Source organism: Cariama cristata, unplaced genomic scaffold (assembly GCF_000690535.1).
Source record: "Cariama cristata isolate BGI_N322 unplaced genomic scaffold, ASM69053v1 scaffold7247, whole genome shotgun sequence".
NCBI classification, from domain to species: Eukaryota; Metazoa; Chordata; class Aves; order Cariamiformes; family Cariamidae; genus Cariama; species Cariama cristata.
In genome coordinates this window covers 70,973-83,751 of record NW_009628303.1, presented here as the reverse complement: position 1 = coordinate 83,751, position 12,779 = coordinate 70,973, and the positions used below count along the sequence as shown (strand labels likewise).

Sequence of the window (12,779 nt, the reverse complement as noted above, 5' to 3'; positions counted from 1 at the left end):
CTGCTGACTTCTGTATTCAAATACTATTAGAGAGTATGTAATTGTATTTTGGATACAAAATTATTTTGAGCCCTGATCCAGAAGAAATTTCTGAAGGTCTGAAAACTGATTAATCATCCTTCAAAACAAAGCTCAAATTCTTGGAGGACAGAAGGATTTAAAATCCTTTCCAATATGAGGATTAAATTCTTTATAAGAATGGTTTCAGTTGCTTTACATAAGAAATGGTTTAAAGGCAGCATTACGAGTATTGAACTCGAATTAACCAGCTCAAAAATGTTTTAACTTGCAATGCTTGTCTTAATTGCAATCATGAAATTTTAAGGACATGAAATTAAAAGTAGTTCAATGAACTCAATACATATAGCATAAATGAAGCCTGAAAATCTTAGCTGTGGAGAAGGAATAGGGTGAACTGTCAGTCAGTTGACAGGGCACAGAAAATAAATCTGCTCAAAATAATTCTTTATGCTAAAATCTGGAATGCATACTGCTGTTTTCAATATTACCCCTAAGAAGCAATGACTGAGATACATGAGACTTAGCAAGGCAGGGGTTTGGGCATATTCTTGCTAATTTAATTTTTCAGTGTTTATATATTTACATGGCAATAGTAGAAAGATGCAACAGTGCTTTCTTCTCTTTAGCCCTGAAACAAAATTAAGTCTTTCTGGATGGTGAGGTTGGGTGGAGAGGGAGAATAGGAGATGGGGGACATTCCAGAGAAGGTCAAGGTATTGGCCATGTGCAGCCTGGATAACAGACATCTTCGACAGGGGTGGACCTTAGAGCAGCCTTCCCATACCTATGAAGAGATTATCAGGAAGACTTGAATCAGGCTTTTCAGTGTTGTGTAGGAAAGATGAAATACAATGGACTTCAATTAAAATGGGAGGTTGTAACTAGGTCTAAGGAAAAACTTTTTTACTATCAGGACAGTTGAGCATTGGAAAAGGTTGCCCAGAGAATCTGAATTTTCTATTTGAGGTTTTCAGGATCAGGGTGGGTAAAGCCCTGCATAATGTGGCCTTGCTTACTCTGCTTTGTGAGCATGAGGATGGACTAAAGACCTCCTGAGGTCCCCTGACTGAATTATCCTGTGATCCTGTGGCTATTAAATGATCTCTGTGGTTAATCTTCTGTAGGCATATACTGTGTTAAACAGGGATAGAAGAAATGTGGCTCAAGTGGCAAGTGAGAAGTACATATATAGCATGCCAGCAGCATTAGTATTTCAGGAGGTCTTGTGCTAGATGACTTGTTAGACTTGTGTAAACGGTGAAGACTTAAATGTGGTGGTTTTTCTCTCTTTGTCGACCATATCAGTTTAACAACATTGTGAATCTAAGCTACTTCTACTCAGATACATGATTACCACTCAGCCAGAAGGTTATTTGAATTATTTTTTTGCGTGAATTTGCTGCTGTTTCAATTGGCTGTCTCAAACCACGTTTTGAAGGGATGCCTTTTTGGGTTATTTCTGAAAATAATCTGATTGTACAGTTCAGATTGTAATATTTCAGCATTAGAGGGACTGAAAAAGTACAGGAGAAGCTTTTTGATTTATTTACCTGTATGTTAGCTGTACTTTTCCCATTGATAAAGCACACAACTGAAATACTAATGGTGCTACCATTTTGCCTTTTAAAATAGATTAATGAACCCTGATTGAGAGGACGAGTTCTTGATGCTGAAAGAATCTTGCCAGACATTTACTTCTAGTCTCGTATTTTAGAAATATATGGAAGAGATGTGGATAATTACAGTGTTATTTAGAACATGAGATCCCTGACAGTGAGTTTTTTGCTTATGATTCGCAGTGAAAGTTGTAAATTTTCCAGTGATGAACAAACAGCAAGTATCTATGCTGAACTTTTTGTTGCTACTCTCATTAGTCCTTGAAAGTTTTGTTGACAGGTTGCAAACTTTCATAAAGAAAATCGGCAAAATACTTCATTGTTCATTTCAGTGGGCAAAAAGAATGGCGCTAGACATCATCAGTCCAGAGAGAGACCTCAGGAAGGATGTTATAATATCTAAGCTTTCTTATATAACATAGAAACTTGAAGCAATTACTGAAGTTGTGGATACAGACTGTGTTTCTGTACTTTTGATGTGGAAGTAGCAAGGACTTCTGAAGACTTGGAGAATGTGATTGCACAGTCTTGAATTATTTTAGGACTGCATGTAGTGCTTTGATGGAATCTGAACAAGGAAGAAGGTTTGTTTGCAATTTAGACAAATACTTGAGAGATGGCAGAAGTTACATTTGTTGTTTTGGTTGGTTATTCACTTACTTAGTGGAGTAAAATTTCTCTGTTACAGAAATCTGTGGTTCACTTCTGTTCCAGTAAAGGTACCAGGGCAGCTGAAGTTTCATCCAGAAGTTCTAGGCTGGTCTTTATCCTTTCTTTTTTATGTAAATTTTATATTTTTAGCTATGCAAACAGAATAATGGCTCTACTTTCATGCTATCATCTGTTACCACATCTACTTTCTTAAAAAAATAATTTCTATTAATTCATCTATGAAGAATTAACATAGAGTATTTTCCTTTTGTTGATCTCATAAAATATTCTGTGGGTTCCATTACCCAAGACTGATTACTCATCAAAATCCTTTATCCATTTGTTCTACTTTCCCACTGCTCTGGAACCTCAGAAAAAGGTTTTTACTTTTTTAAAAGATAACTTCTAAAAATCTGTGTAAAGGAAAGCTTTCTGCAATGTTTTTAGTCCCTTACTTTCCAAATAGAAGAGTTCATATTATTTACAGTCCTGTTTCCGTACTGTTTTCTAAACTCCTGGGAAAACATCTGTAAGGACTAGCAACAACCCTTATGAAACTATGCAATTTTGCACTCTTTTCCAGAAATAAGGTGTATTCCCTGCAGAAATTGTTAATGGATATTTCATTGTTTTCTGAATAATTTGGAAAGATTACTTTTATTTTCTTAGAGATTTATAGGACTTCTCCAGAGAGATTCCTCTGTACTTCGTCTCTGAATGTGTAGTGGGTGGCAAGAGTTAGGGATCTGATCAAATCTGTAGTACAGACTTCAGTGCTCTCAAACGTACTTATTAAGAAAAGTTATCATCTCGCCCTCTGTCCTTCAAAAGAAAGGTGAAAGAAATCTATTCAAAGATTTTTTTCTGACAGGGCTAAAATAAACATTCATTCTTGTTTCTTTCTTCAAGTCTTATTTTTTTATACAAGGATGCTTCTGAACACAGTAGTTCTAAGCCAGAACAGCCAAAGCTGAGTTTTTCATGAGGCATTTGAAGCTCTTGAGAAAGTGGTGGGACTCTTCCTTGACAACTATTGAAATAATATGTGGAAAGTGAATACAGTCTGTCCCTAAAAATCTCCCAAATGTATATTCTTCTTTGTCTGTCTCATATACTATCCTTTTAAGTTTGAATTTTAAATTAAGTTATGCTCTTTGAAAAAGGAATATCAACATTGTCTGTTAATCAAAATAAGTAATAATTTCTTTATATCTAGTACAAAACTCAGGAAGGTTTCCAGAGGAAGATTTTGTGGGTTTAGAAAATCCAGCAGGCAAGGACTTGAGGGCTTCCCATCTTCTTACCCTCATGTTGGATGACCTGTACCAGTATCATTCCCAGTAACTTCCATCTATTCTTTTTTGTTAAAATGTCAGTAATGGTATTGCTTTACTCTTGGTATGCAACCTGTTCAAATTCTTAGTGCCAGAAAACTTTTCTCCTAATGCTTAGCCTGAATCATTTTTGTTGCAGTTAGGCAGGACACCTCTTGACTTCTTTCCAGTGGGCAAGGAAAAACAATTCATATCCTTTTTTTATGCCAGTCGTTTGTATCTCAAAGAATGTTATCATGTCTTGCAGTAATCTAATCTTCTACAGACTGAACATCACGGTTTCTTTCTATCATCTTTACATAAGTCATCATTTCTGAGCTTGTAATTGTCTTTCATGTTTTTATCTGAATTCTGGTTGGTCTGCATTTGTCTTGATGTTGTACTGTCCTAAGTGGTAGATACAACTGTATTTGAAGACTTAGAATTAGGAGTAGTCAGAAAAGTACTGTAGATGACTTTGTATGATACAACTGCTATATATGAGAGTGTAGCTGCTCTTTGCTGATAACTTGGATTCATATTGCAAGTTGTTTTAAACATATTGCTGTCTTTCTGTAGAGCTTATCTGTCTTCCTCTCATGTTGTTACAATTGCTCTTTCTCAGATGAATAAAAAGTTTGTACTTCTTACTGAGTTTCTTTTGTTTCAAAATGTTACTCCAATTAGTCAAGAAAACTGTAATTTTTTTATTCGGTTTTAAAAAGCAGTTGTGGACCTTGCTCTCAAAGGCGCAACACCAAAAGCTGTTACGATCTTTAGATTAATAAAATACTCTCTAAATCAGTTACATGAGAAGTTATTAATGACAAATATTTTAAACTACTGTTCTTAAGACAATGCTTTGGAAAACTGCATTTCTTCACCTTCTCCCTTCATCCTTTTTTACCAAGAACAACTGATAGTCTATGAACACAATTTTGCAACAGGGTATACTGCAATCTTACAGTATTTTTATCTAGATCATACTTCCTCAGCTTGTTAGTGAAATTGTTACGAGAAGCTATGTAGAAAGCCATGCTAAAGTCCAGATTTGGTGCTCAGTTCTCTTTAATCCTTAAGACCTACTGCTTTACAGAATAAAATTATTTTGATTTCATAGTACTTATTCTTAACAAATTCACTTTGAAATACTACCTCTTTATTATTATCTCAATCCTTACAGAGAAATTGTTCCTCTATTACGTACTTAAATCATGCAGACTATGTATAATACACTGGGCAGTCCTTTACCGTACTTTTGAAGGGACTGTTTTTCCCTTTTTGAGTCAGCTGGAGGCATAAGTTCTTGAGATTGTTATTACTAATTCCACGATTGATTTAGCCAGAGTTCCAAGGTAAACTTGTCTGATCCCATTTTCATGAAAATATTCTATTTATGTGAAAGTGGTAAATACGATCATATTTGATTAAAAAAATTAGATACTTCCATGTACACGTTGTAACTGCAGTCTCTTAAAATCTTTTGGCACTAGTGTGTTCCTCAGGTTCTGTCATCACCAGGTTCATAGCTGTTCCAACAGACAAACATCGGTATGGGTACAATATGGATGCTCTGGTTCGTTTCTCCTTCTCCAACTTCTGCCTTTAGGGACTTACTCACAGTACAATTACTCAGATGTGAAGCCTAATAATCTGCATGTAGCACATATGCATTCCTTAAAGCTTCTCTTTCCAAACACTTTTCCAGTAAAATTCTAGAATGCTGTGTCCCAAGTTTGTACAACAATTTGATACCCGCATAAATAATGTTCCTGGAGTCTCGAGAATCACTTTGCTATGGATTTAAAAAGGCATAGCACTTCAGTGTTCATGAAGTTTCTCTCCAATGTGCTATGAACCAAATATTAGATGTTAGTCTTCATTTGTTCACTAGCAATTTTTTCCAACTTTCATGCGTAGGATGTAGAATGGGTGAAAGACTTTCAACATCTGGGTACGTTAACCAGCAAAGGAGTTAAAGACATACGAAGACACTGTTTTGAGGGACCCTTTGGAAATTGTTGTGCAAGTGGAAAGCTGATAATTCTTTAAAATTCTCTAAAATATGTGAATCCTAAGTTCCTGGTAGTTGTTTTTTAACCACGTGCATCACAACAATGAATGTCATCGGTGTTGTGACTGGTGCATCAGCTTTGAAAGGCAAGTGGCCTTTTCTCTGAAGAGGCTTAGAGATGATCAGAGAAAGTATCGTGAGTGCTTAAGTAAGATGCGAGTACTGTGATGTGGTTAGAAAGTGTGCAGACAAAAAACATAAGACGGAGATGTCAGTGATGTGTGCAGTCTCCTGGACAGAAGCATATTTGTTTGCCAACCAAGTAACTGATGCATAATAAGCAAGGAAAGCTATTCCAGGTGTAAACAAACAAGAAGTTGTTTTGAACCTTTACGTTTTTAAGAAGGCTAAATCACTGTCAATGCAATGCATTTTATAATTGCTTGCATTATAAAGGATTTGATAAGAAAGCAGTCAAGAGTCACAGAAAAAAAGGTGTTCACAAATTGCCACAGCAGTGGATAAAATTTCTATCCCACTCAGTGCCATCTACCACTAGGAAACAGTAGGAAAACTAATTAATATAGAGAACCAGTGCCAGAATTATCATGGGTGGTCAGGAGGACTGTTACCAAAAGACTGTGGGGGTATTGTTGATGGGTGTATTTGTTCTCTGTGGAGATGTTATTTCCTATTGATGTTACCTGCTTCTCTGCTACAATTGGTATTATCTGGTTGAACATCAGTATTTGCTATTCAGTAATGATACAATGACCTTCCCAAATCAGTGTAGAATCTCTTTTTATCTCCCAAGTTTTACATATTCCTGCCATATAAAAAGAGATTGCACAATGTTCTTTTACTGATACTGTGGAAGATCAACTACAGAAAGTCAGCTTTTTTTTTTCTCCTCAATTACTGCACAACCCTAGATTTAGACTCAAAAGCTGCCTACGTATTTCTCTGTTTTAAAAGAATATACTGAAATTCGGTTAATTCCCAAAGATCATCATGTCATGTACTACATTGACAGCATTTTGTAGAACAAACTTTCTCAACCTTGGAGTCTTAACTGGTTCAGCAAACAGATCATAACTGTCTGTCTGTATATTCTTTCCACAAAAACGTTTCTTATGTTATCAACAAGTCTTCTAAGAGCTTTGTTCTCAGGCATATAGGGGCTCAAGCTTTCTCCCATAGGGAATACTCCAGACTGACTTCAGCAGTAACAGGCAGAACTATCTCTGTATAGTGGGTGATGTTTTGTCTAAAGTCTAATTGTCCAACAGAATGTGGTACATGTTCAATGTGTGATACCTATTCAAAACTGCTAAAGTCTGTGGTAGACTGAAACTGTTCAAGAATACTTCACCTTTTTTGGTTTCTTTTCACCTTAATACATAGGCATTGTAGCTTCTAAGCCTCCTTGTTCCCAGAGGCTTAACCACTGTTAGACATCTTAGAAATCTGTGAAGTTATTGCCACAACAGATGCTCTTAAAATGCAGCTTAAAGGCCTTATTATCAACACCTTTAAAATGCAGCTTATAGCCCTTACTATCAATACCTTTCAAGAATTTCCTTCAGGAGGAAGATACTCTCAAATACCTATTTGTAGTGCTGCCTAGGACAGGGAAAACTTTACTTTTTGTTTCTTTGTTTACTGGATACTATGTTCAATGGAATGCACTGAAATCCTTCTGATCTCCTCAAGTCTACCCGAAGATAAAAAGAATCGCCTTATCTGTTGCTGCAGTGTTATTTTTCAGCGTGACAAATTCAAAATTAATAGCAAATCAATACCATCTTGTCATATTTACTTAAAAGTTTAGGACAAGGGAGAATCAAATCTGTCCTCTGTTTGAAGTGTAACTGAAAAACAGTAAATGTTCCATTGTTGCAACTTCAGAATTACTCATTGAAGAGGTAATTGAAGAGTAAGATGTTAGTAGGATCCCTCTGAAAAGTTTTGAGCTGCCTCTAATATTTGTAGAAATAAAAATGCAGCTTTTATTTCCTGAGTGGTAGTCATTACCATAAGAGAAATCAGTAGCTAATGATTTCTGCTGTACATTACACTAAGACAATCTTGTAAATTACCAAAAGATACAGTAACTGTGGGGGGGGAGGGCATCATAAGAGTAGGAATCTGTGGTGAAAAGCAAGTGAGAGATCTTCATAGGGTGTAGCCAGGACTTCAGTACTGGTGGTTGAGTGTGGTATCTAATTTGAGGAGGGAAAGTGCAGTAGTGGAAAGATCTTGAGAATCAGGATGATTCAAAACAGGGCTTCCCAGCGTTGTGGATGTTATTGACAGAATATGGAGCTGTTGCTGATGGTCAAGAAAGGGTAAGATAAACCCATTTCATACCCTGCTCTCTACATACAGAAGTTACAGGACTTCTCACAGAATGTACTAGGGAGACAAAATAAATATAGCAGTGTGTGCAAAGAAGTCATCGGTAAAGGCACACCTTTCATGTGAATTGAAGCTTTGCTAGAGGTATCCGTTCTTTTTTTCAGGTCAGTACATAGCTTAATGATTCTTAATATTTCTTAAAATATCTGGTAGGAATTTAAGCTGCAGAATAAAGCTGCTTTCTTGTTTAGTGGTGTTTCTTGAATGAAGCACATAGGGACCTGTATTCCAATTAGATTTTGATTGTTAGAAGTACTGACCTATGATGACCTGAACCAGAATGACTAATAATAATCTCAGTCACTGCTTTCTGAAGATCAGTATTGCCCAGTGGATGAATGGAATCTGATAAATGTTTGCTTTAACAAGAGGAGGCTGGCCCTATTGGTCTAGCCAATAGACTTTTCTCCCCACCCCTCACCCCCGTATTCCTTTTTAGGCCAAAAATTACAGCTCAAAATTATAATTGGGACAGGTTGAAAAGCTTCTCTGTTTTTCAAAGCTTTTTGCTGGGCTAACAGTTATGGGGAGCTGGTTTAATTTGAGGAACAAAAAATTTAAATGTGATTAATTGGAGAATGGTTTTAATTAAAAATGTCCTCTTTTAAAAATTTCTGTAGATACACTCAAAGCCTGGAATAAGTGCATGTAGAAGTAAAAATGCATACATTTAAAAAAAAAAAAAAAAGATGGGGTGATAAGGCAGGGAATGGTAGAAAAATGCCTTAAGACAATTGCTGTTTTCTAGATAGTAATGATTGGGGGAGGTTGGAATGAGTTTACCTAAAATAAAATTAGAGAAAAAAGTTGCAGATGAACTGTCAGAATCGAAGTGAAGGAGGTTGTATATGTTTTGATTTTTTTTTTTTTTTAATTAAAAATAATATGGCTGAAATGGCTAATGCCTATACACTGATCCTTAAATCTTCATCACTGAACCTTATTGGAATCTTTCTGATCTTTTCTTTTTCTGTAGTCAACTTGCTTTCATTGACCATTTTGTAATAGTTGATACTCTGAACCTGCAGGTACTATTTTTATTTAGTCTTTTTTGGTGGTGGTTTTTTTTGTTCCGTCTTCTCTGAAATCCCTTCTCTACCTGCAGTGGACTGCTAAAATTCCTAGGAAATACACTGCAACTACCTGGATTGCATCTTGATCTAGGAATGATGTGCTTCCTACCAATCTTGTTTAGACCTTTTGTGAACACAGATATATGTAGAAATACACATTAAAATTATGTAGGTTATATTTAGTGTGTTTTTATATAAACATGAAACAACATAACTGTTCAGTTTTTCTGAATTATTATTCTAGGATCAAGACAACCTTTAATCCAACAATCTCAGCCTCCACCTTATTCATCACCTAGAGATGTTCCCCCAGACATATTGTTAGATTCTCCAGAAAGAAAGCAAAAGAAACAAAAGAAAATGAAGTTAGGCAAGGATGAAAAAGACCAGACTGAAAAAGCTGCAATGTATGATATCATTAGTTCTCCTTCCAAGGACTCCACTAAGCTTACATTAAGACTCTCTCGTGTAAGATCTTCGGATATGGACCAGCAGGATGATATGCTTTCTGGTTTGGAAAACAGCAGTGTGTCAGAGGGTGATATTCCTTTTAATGTGCAGTACCCAGGACAGACTTCTAAAACACCCGTTACTCCACAGGATGTTAACCGCCCACTAAACGCTGCTCAGTGTTTGCCGCAGCACGAACAGACAGCTTTCCTTCAGGCACAGCAAGTGCCTGTTTTACAACAGAACACTTCAGTTGCTGCAAAACAACCTCAAACTCCTGTGGTACAGACACAGCAACAGGTTTCGCAACAAGGAACTATAACGTCATATGATGAAGTAGAATTGGATGCATTGGCTGAAATTGAGCGGATAGAACGGGAATCAGCTATTGAAAGGGAGCGATTTTCAAAAGAAGTGCAAGATAAAGGTAAAAGGATTGTGTGTGTGTATACACTATATATATTATATGAATATATATATATATATGCATATAAACCCCATATATATATAAAAACCTTCCTGTCATTGTCACATAGTTCTGTTTGCTCAGTGTAGGTTCTTCGGTGACATTCATCTCCATTCCCCTCCAACAATGAACTGTAATCTCTCATATATGCATATTTTTAAATTCTGGTATTCTTTATTTGGGGTCTTGATGGATGGAAAGTGAAGTTCTTATGTTTCAGAATTCTTTTTAAGCTACTCTTACTTTGAACCATGAGACTGAATGAAGTACAATTGATGTTGTTTATAGTTTCTAAAATCCCAGCAGCAACATAAGTCAAAATTTGTAATAAGTTTTGCTAGTTGAATTATTAATTAACTACCCTTATTGCCTAATTCAAGGAAATACAGGAAGACTCTTTTATCTCATTTCTATTCGTATTCCCGTTTGAACTTAAGGTGAAGGAGGTGTTAGACTAAAATCACATCTGTTCTTTTAAAGGCAGTGTAATGATTGGGTAATATATACTACTATGTTGTCTCTAATGTTTGTTCAACTGGATATTCACCATTATGTAGGCATTATGAGCTTTAGAGAACTATCATACATCTATATGATCTCTAGCACAGAACCAGATGAGCTTCTGAAATGTGTTCACTTCAGTAGCTGTACTGGTTGTCTTAACCAATTTCATTGAATCTATCCTCTTTGGGTTTTTTTTGGTTTGATTTGATTTTTTTCCTATTGCTAACTGGTTTGAAGGTCTTAGGTTTCAGAAATTTCAAAAACAGATGCAAAGCCCACAAGAAAATCTTGAAGATAAGATGTATTTTATAAATTAGATAGTGATAGGTTAACATAAGTATTTTTCAAAAGCTTCCTCTGCACTGTGTTTAATTTCTGAGGAAAAAATCTTCTATAGTATAGTGCTAATTTATTAGATACTCCCAAGAAAAATCTTGCGGAGTGGAAAACCACGCAAATTGTGATTTTGAAAGTTCATAGGTGAAAATGATCAATTTTGGACATACTTGCATGGATGCAACTGAATTTATGTACAGTTAGTGTCTTTAACCAGCAGAGAGAGCACAAATTTTCTCCCTGTTCAAAATTTTTTTTTCTATTTTTAAAGACTGTGGAGTGGGGGAGAGAGAGAGAATTTGTTTGTAAATGTGGTTGTTTCAATTACTAAAAGGTTTAACTTCTTAGATGTTTCTTATTTGGTAACTAAATCAAGTCTTTTTAAGAAACGTTGTTTGTGAATATATGGAGAAAATGTGTGCTCACTACAAAAGAGATCTCTATCATTTTTAATTTTAATTTAATGAATGGAGAATTTGTTACTTTGCTTAAATATCTTCTCCTAATTTTAAATTTATTGATGAAGAGCTTGTGGTTTGCCTGATAATACTTCAAAAGCTACTGTTATATCTGCAGAGTTCAAGTAGAATCTCCAGCATGTTTTAGCTGAGAAGCATCTGAAAAAATGCATTGGAGCAGCCTTCAAACACTTAGGGCAAGACTGAAATACACTTTCTCTTTTGTTCAGGCTTTCAGGAAACGTTGAGCATTAGTTGTAAAGTTTGTTTACCATAATGACATAGCCGCGGGCAGACTCTGATTGTTTCTTTTGGAGAAAGGAGTGATTTTTATACAATGTGATCTCTCCCCTTCACCACTGCTCGATAACCATCTTCCCAAATAAGGATTCCAACCCTATGCTTCCCTTCTACCTGCATCGTCTGGCAGGTCTCAGTTCTTCCTGAGTTCCTGCAATTGCTATGAATCAGGCGCAAGAGTTGCTGCCTTATATTGGGACAAATGATCACCATTTATTCACTGGTGGTAAGTTGCCCCTACGTTAGACCGCGCTCTTTTCACTTTAACTGCTGAGGTTTCAGCCATGAATGAATAGTATTGAATAGAAGGATTTTTAGCAGTCTTGGGTCAGATTTCCTGAAAAGCTGTTACTTCGGAGGAATAAGGTTCTTAATTTTTTGGTAATCCTTTTGCTGCTGCTTTTAAGTTTGTACTCTGTCTACAAGTTGATACACTCTGGGGTTGTTCTAGTTACAGCTGTTTGGTTTGATGTGACTGCAGGAGGAAGCTTCCTCTATTGTTCCTAAGGGAGTAGGTCTGTTAGAAACATATCCAATAACTCCTAATTATGTCATTCATTTTTGCAAAGCTGCTTACTGTATTTATACAAAAGCCTGTCATTCATACATATACTGCAACTTCAGATCACATTATGTCAAGAAAATAGTGTCATCATAGCAAGTACTTGGTCTAATTAGAGGGGGAATGTGTAGTGCTAGCTGATGCTTTACAATGGCAAGTGTCCCTCTACAGAACTTACACAAGATGCTGGCACTTGCGAAAATCTGCATGAAAGCATCTTTGCTGCTTTTGTAATCAAGGCATGGAAATACATGTTGCAGTCACACTACACTTTTTCTATAGGCGTATGTTGCTGTCTTCCATAAATTTGGCATCGGGTATACGTTTGGACTTGATCTTTGAGGTCTCTTCCAACCATAATGATTCTATGAAATTACTTTGAGTAGAATTGTTCTCGCAAATTTTGGTAGAAAAGTAGTGGTCTCTTCTGTCCTTTTTTTCAGATGTGAAATCTCTATAGTACTATGCTTTATCAAAGGTTTTCAGGTGCTTTCTTTTTAACAGTAAGACTTTGATTCGATATGACTTGTTCTTCATGAGTCTTGGAACCAGTAGTGTGCTCGAACTGTTTATTCCAGAGGAGAGACAGAGATTTTG

At 36.0% G+C, this 12,779-nt stretch overlaps 1 protein-coding gene across 1 annotated transcript in view; it reads left to right on the top strand.

Annotated features, from left to right (window-relative positions):
- The window catches only part of NIPBL (Nipped-B homolog (Drosophila)), a 101,471-nt gene that overhangs the window by 17,829 nt on the left and 70,863 nt on the right, over positions 1–12,779 (top strand). Inside the window, 1 exon segment of the mRNA XM_009704754.1 lies at positions 9,351–9,983. Coding sequence (XP_009703056.1) covers positions 9,351–9,983 — 633 coding nt within the window.